The 6,820-nt window shown below is 49.6% G+C and overlaps 1 protein-coding gene across 1 annotated transcript in view; it reads right to left on the bottom strand.

Moving 5' to 3' along the window:
* The window catches only part of LOC122160634 (zinc finger CCCH domain-containing protein 11A-like), a 4,563-nt gene extending 343 nt beyond the window's left edge, over positions 1-4,220 (bottom strand). The window contains exons 1-7 of the mRNA XM_042819407.1: positions 4,167-4,220; positions 3,925-3,973; positions 3,584-3,673; positions 2,289-2,795; positions 1,731-1,891; positions 1,233-1,300; positions 64-463 (exon numbers count right to left, since the gene is read on the bottom strand). Of these exons, the coding sequence (XP_042675341.1) occupies positions 64-463; positions 1,233-1,300; positions 1,731-1,891; positions 2,289-2,795; positions 3,584-3,673; positions 3,925-3,973; positions 4,167-4,220 (1,329 nt within the window). The remainder of the gene's footprint in view (positions 1-63; positions 464-1,232; positions 1,301-1,730; positions 1,892-2,288; positions 2,796-3,583; positions 3,674-3,924; positions 3,974-4,166) is intronic.
* Between the last annotated feature and the right edge of the window lie 2,600 nt (positions 4,221-6,820).

Below are 6,820 nucleotides of genomic sequence, written 5' to 3'. Positions count from 1 at the left end.
ATTGTTTGCCAGCTCCAAATCCACTTCTCCCTCTAACTCTCCATCTGAGAGCTCCCGCATTACCTGCTCATAGTCATCTTCGGCAGAAAATGGCACTTTCTCTGCCCCGGTGGAGCACAGCTGCTGTGCCTTTGCTGCTGTTTGTGGAGAAGGTGAAGCGGAGCTGGAGTCCTCTGCCTGGGCCACGGACTCTGCCCAGCATCCTTGAGCCACTTCAGAGAGTTCTTGAAGGAGCTCATGAACATCCATCCCCATCTCCAAATCCTCTCCTCCTTCCACATCTCCACCTGACAGCTCTAGCATTAGATCATCATAGCCGTCTTCTGCAGCAAACGCCGTCTTCCCTGCTGCAGTGGAGCACAGCTGCTGTGTCGTTGCTGCTACTTCTGGAGGAGGTGAAGCACAACTGGAGTGCTCTGCCTGGGCCACAGACTCTGCCCAGCATCCCAGATGAAGGTCGGGACTTGGGAGAACGAGGAAGAGAAAAATCAGTACCTGGCACTTCTTGACTGGAGAAGCCTTTTCTTCAGACCAGCTCTAAAATCCATCGTTAACCTTTCCTACAACTCCTACCAATACGGAGGTTGTCACTCCTTGAACCTGGCCTACAGTTAAGGTCCAATCCAAAAGCAGGCATGATTTTCAGTGGCAACTGATCTGTGCAGACAGAGCGCTTGGTGCCTACAAGCATGGTCCAATTTTTGTAGCCAGAGGCACTTTGCCTCCTTCATTACTTGGACTGTAATAATGCTAGGGAGTCAACCTCCACAGATATCTGTCTGTGTTCACCACTACAGTTCTCTTTCTCATGACATGCTCTGCAGAGACGGATTGCCAGCCCAGGAGGCTGATCTCCATCCATCCCTTCTGCTCTTTGTTCTCCTAGCAGTGTTGTCAAAGTCTCCAATTCCTGAGGTGGCATTCTTGAGCACCAAAAAGCATGGCTGGCCACTCCTCAAATATCACTTCACAAGGAACTGGAGGGACTTCTCCTCATCTTCATTCAGGTGTTCAGAGGAGCCAACAAGGCTCTGGAACACTTAGCAACATTAAGAAAACAATCTAAAGGCACAAGCAGCCACTAGCAGTTGGGACGTTATTTCTGATGACAAATGTCTTTGGTGGTTGTTGGCACCAATTAGATCAAATCCCTCTGTTTTCCTAGGCATGGGAGAACTTACAGATCATGGAAAACATCATGACTACGAAAAAAAACAAGCTGTGGTCATCACCTGTTTGGGGGTGTCTCTGCTTCACGTACAGTGACCAGGATGTCCTCTGGCCAGGCTGGAGCAACAGCCTAGGGAGAAACAAGACAGCAAGAATGATGCACAGGGAAACATTCCTGAGCAGCTTCTTCCTCCACGCATCCTTGCATCTTCTCTGGCGCTGCCGAGCCTTAACCCAAAGGCAGAGCCCCAGTGCTCCTGAAGAAAGTTCAGATTCCCTTCAAAGTTACCAAGGAGCTTCAGTGTTTTAGAGAACACAGCACTAACTGACAAAATCCTTCACACCACAGAGAAATCCCAGAAGGGCGGAATCACAGAGTACTACGTGAACGCCGCCATGCCTCTAATGAACACTGGAAGGTTACTGCAGGAATCTGCAGGCAGCTCCTGGCTTCCAGGCACAGAGAACCTGTGAACCTTCCAGCGTTTCCCCAAGAGAAACGTAAAACTTCCATTTCACTACGACTGGGGATCCACGACAGCTTCAGCCACGGTCCTTACCACAGCTGCAGTTTTAGCTGGAGGCTCCTCCGTGCCGTCAGCGGTGGCACTCACAGCACTGCCACACATCTCAGCTGCTTTGCGCTTCCGTGCAGCTGCGCACACAGCTTCTGGAACTGATGTGCTGCGTTCCACGTGCGTCTCTGCTTCTATGGCAGGAGCTTGAAAAGAAACAAACAAAATCTCGTCGTTCAGCAGCAAAAGCAAAGAACCCTGAGCACCTCTGTTTCCTATGCGTGTTTATGTCCTCATGTCCACTATTGAGAGAAAGGCTGCGGTGTGCCATCCACACAGCATCTGAGCTCTTCTCATCCATTACACGTTTATTTATTGTTATTTTTTTTAAAAGCTGATCTAACCTCAACAATGAGATGTTTGATTGCCTGCTCTTTTGGACAGAAACTGGCCCTTACTCTAAGGAGTCGATACATGCTTTAGAAAGATGGTCTTGGTAGCCTTAAACTTCTTCATCCTCTGCACAAGAAGCAAACCCAATGCAAACCCCATTTGCTAACAGGGCTAGCATTTCCCCAGGGACGTACTAAAGCAACTCAGTACCTGTTAGCTTTGGACTCTGGATCGATCTCCTCTGTGCTGGGGCAGGTGCGGGTGGGGCTGGAGGAGCTGACACGCTTTCTTCCCTCTGCTGCAGCCGCAGAGCCTTCTCCCTCTTGATTTCGTCCAGGGTTTTAATATGGATTTCCTCCAAAGGCTTGACTTTATGCACTGGCTCTTCCACCTTCTCTTGGCCAGCAACAGATGGAGTGAGAACGCCCTGCATACTGTTTTCACCCTGAACCCTTCTCTTGGTAGGCAACTCGTCTGCATTTTGCTTCCCATCTTCTGATCGCCTGCGTTTTCTGAGAGGCAGGGCTTGGGAGAAAGCTGAGGTGCAAACTGCCTGGGAAGGTCGTGTCTCTGTGCTCTGCTCTTCGGTTTGACACTGCCCTTCAGCTTGGAGCTGAGCTGGAGTTCCGCCGTGTCGATTCGCTTTCTCCTGGCGGATTTCCTCCAGTGTTTTCACACGGAAGTCTCCTGTCGACTTAGCAGCCTTCTCTGGGGTCACTGAGAAACGAGAAGCGCCAAGATGAACAGAGATTCCAACAATACTTCCACTCTCCAAAGCCTGCCGCAGCACTAAGGAAAACCAATCTGCAGTGCTCACAGAAATGCATCTGAGGACAGGCTCATTCTGCAAATCCCTCTCCTCTCCTGAGCTGCTTGTACCATTTTGAAGACCGGCCCCATCCAGAGAGAGTTGCTACACAAAATCGCTCACCTATCCTGTTCCCTTCTGACTGCATCTTTCCATTCGCATCTCAGACTCCTGCTGCTAGCAGTGGCTCTGTTCTACCCGTGCCTAAGCATACTGCACCTTGGGAGGGCTCACAGAAGATGCGCAAGTGGAAAAATACCGCATCCCCGGAGCGCATTTCTAATAGCAGCCACCAGAAGAGTTTCAGCACTCCAGGAAAACAGAACCAGGTTGCTTTTGTTTTTCCTTTAAGATCAATTTTTAGAGCTGTATGAAAATGCTCATAAATTTAAGGAGTTAAGTGTGATATACAGAATGTCCAGTTACTGTCTGTCCTCGTGCCAGTTTGTCCGCAGGACAATCCTAGCCTCTCCTTCCCAGAGCCGGGGACTTGAACTACAGAACCGAAGGGAACAAAGGAGGGAGGCTGCATCAATGCCAACTTTGGGGACGCATTTCAAAATAGAACAGCAGAGGTAACTTCAAATCCCAGACAGTAAGAGCTCCAGCGACATGCCAAGAGAAGAACCACGAGAAAGAAGAAACAGAAAGCCTAAGCAGAAAAGCTGTGCACCAATTTCCAATGCCCGCTGAATACCTGTAGCATTCGTTGGTGCTTTGTCAACCTCCACCTTCCTCCCCAGTCCTTCAGCAAGGCTGCTCTTCACTGGGATGCCACTCCCATCACCTTCAGACAAAGAGAAAACAAGCAACACTTGAAGAACAGCTCTTTGGAGGACAATCTCAGAACCGTCAATCACAACCTTCCAATTCTCAAGCATATTTTATTCAATGTGCCCCTTAGCTGTTGATTATTACTCTGCCATTTCTGCAGCTGGCACAGAACTGCAATTTTCCTCTCTCAGACATCAGAAATACCCTTCAGGCAGTCATATTTGGATGAAGGCACCCCAACGCTACATTACAAGAAGTTCTTACCTTCGGAGGCTTTCTGTTTTCTCCACATCTCACCACGATTCAAGCGAATCTGAAAAAACAAACAACAAAAGAGCACAACTTGAGAATCCACCATGACATCAGGTCTCATTCTGAGAACCAAACTCAGAAGCTAAGTGGATACTAAGCGAACCAAAGAGCAGCAGGCATCCTCCTACACAACCCCTCCCTCTTTAACACTAAAGAAAAGCAAGAAAAACAAAGCAACAGGCACCCAAGCATACCTTGCGAGATGTGGAGTGCGAAGAGGAATAAGAACCATTTCCCTGGTTGGCCATGCTGGAGAAATTCCTAGAACAAGCTCAGGTTCTCGAGGATCTCTCCACAGGGACTTCTGCCACTCCTGGAAAGAGCTGCCTCGCTCTTTCTTGGACTGGAAGTCTTCTGGCTTGGTCAGGGAAATCAACGGACCCTAAAGAAAGTATCGAGAGGTGGAAAATAGTGAGCAATAAGCATTTTCCCGGCCTTCTTCTCTCGCTCGATTGGTTTCTGGAGTGGGGGCTAGAGAGGGGGCAGGAAATGAAATGCCTTGACATCAGCTGCGTACAGGAACTATCCCAACACTCAAGCAACCTTCAGTGGATTGTGGAAATGACAGCTGGGAACACGCGACCAACTCCCACAGCCAACAGCGCTCCCTCAGCAGAGGGCTTGCGCAGCCACGGGACAGGCACGGCCACTGAGCTGCACAGCGCCTTTGTGGCTGCAAGGCTCACGTGTGTCACCTGAGCACACAGTGCTGTGCTTGGTGATGTCACAGCTGAGTGCCTGGCTTGCCACCACCATTACTGCTGTGAGTTCTCACTAAACGTATGCGGAAGAAGGCAGAACATGCCAACCTTGGATCAGGACAGAACACGTTCCGCACCACAGAAGCAACAACGCATGCTTGGAGACAGCCTGTTCAATAAAGATGTGCTCAGGTGGAGGCCGGTCCCAAATCCCTGACGGATAATTTTTAGGTAGCACCTGTTTATAATGGGAAGCCTTTCCCTTAGTCCAGAACTCCTTCTTTCCTGTGTTTGTACTGAGAGGCCCTGCTCTCCTGTTCTCTCTGTCATTTTCCTCTTTGGTGGCTGACCAGGCACCGGGAATCCCTGACAGAGGAAGGCTGCTGCTGCAGCTGCTGTGCCTGCTCTCGGGGCAGAGGGGCATTCTGGGAGAATATGTGCTCTTTCGCTCTTCCTTTTGTTCTTTCTTTCTGAAATCTGTGCTCTTACAGAATCTGAAATGGAACCAAACGCCTCTGGCAACAATCCCTTGGCAGGGTGCGGGGCAGCAGGCGGCAAGGGCAGCGCAAGATCCCCAGCCTGGCTTTTCTCCTGAAACACCTTCCAGCATCAATCCAGCAACCACCTCAACTCACCTGTTCAGCCCGCTCAGTCTAAGCTGCCACCAGCTCACGTCCACAGCACAGCGCTGCTTCTGACGTGATCTCACAGCGTTATCCTCGCAAAGGAAGGCCCAGAGCTCAATCTGCGAGTGCAGCACGCACAGCAGAGCACCAGGTCTGGTACCAAGCTGTAGGCCAGGCCTGCCCATCCCAGCAACCAGTGTGACCCAAGCAACCCTTCTATGCTTTCATCATAAAGGAAGGAAAGACACGCCTACTTGCTCCAAGTTTGCAGAAAGAAACACTAAGAACACCCAAGTGTGTTATGTTAACCTTCCACAATCAGCAATACCCATAGCCTCTAACACATGGTGATCCAGAGCTATGCCTGATAAAATCTGAATATGTAGTAATAGCCTTTTTTTTTTTTTTTTTCAGATAGTTTAGGGCAGTCTTCTCGTCATCCTCTCCCATCTGCCATTCTTCCCATCGCTCACCTGGGACTTCCAATGCTCCTCCTATAATCTCAGCTTTTCCCACCCGAGGCTAGCACTGTATGTTCCTGCACTGGGGAAACATTCTGTCGTTTTGTGTGCTGACGGAGATGGAAATGACTGGCAGGTTAAAAACTGTAAGAAAACAGTTACGAGTCAAGGGAACACTAGGGGAAGAAAACTCTGCCATGGGACTTAATGAAAAATAAACCTTATCACCTTGGCACCTTATCAGTTCTGACCCCCTATTAGCCATTATTAATGCAGGTGTGGGAGCTTGGAAGGAAGGCAGCAAGTGCTAAACTCATACTGGAATCAAGTCTGTCTTCAGCACACGTATAACTCACTACCTTCTCTCTTCAAATGCTGGCAGCTCCTGCACAAATGGGAGACGGCCTATAGCACAACAAAAACACTGCGAGAGTGCCCCTTCTTAGATCTTGCCGCAGACACGCCACCATTGCAGGGTCCCTCACTGCAGGGGCTAGCGATCTCTCCTTGCTCTACCCGCAGTCTCTCCTCACTAGGACCATTGCAACACAGACACCAATATGGAGGATGCTGCAAAATGGCAATTTATTGAAATTCAACAGTATCTCATATACCCTCCAGAGTCCACTTGTCGGAACCTTATTGGTGGGTATCAGTCCAAGCTGCCCAGCACCAGTCCTGCCATTGGCCCTTCATTGTTACACTGTTCCATGGTGGCCATCTCCAGGTGGTGTCCATCTTCTTGTTCCTTATCTTCATCCTTCAGCTCCTTCTTCCTCGCTTAATTTCTTCCTCAAGGCCAATGGACGTACTGTTCCAAGCACCTACCACAATGCTGAATAACTCCCATATGTGCTTATCACGAGACAGTCCAACTACCTGCACCGTGACAGCCCAAATCCCCGGTTAGTCGCCTAATAACAAACCCAACAGATCCAAAATGCCACTGCCGGGGCGGCAGCCAGAAGTTACGAGCACGTTCCCATTCACCTGTCAGAATTCTTCTGCAATATCTGAGTTGGCTGCTTTAAGCCTATATTTGCAATCTGCTGCAGAAAAA

Source organism: Centrocercus urophasianus, unplaced genomic scaffold (assembly GCF_019232065.1).
Source record: "Centrocercus urophasianus isolate 14NV4802_14NV808 unplaced genomic scaffold, USGS_Curo_1.0 seq_18, whole genome shotgun sequence".
Classification (NCBI taxonomy): Eukaryota; Metazoa; Chordata; class Aves; order Galliformes; family Phasianidae; genus Centrocercus; species Centrocercus urophasianus.
This window is presented reverse-complemented; position numbering and strand designations above follow the sequence as displayed.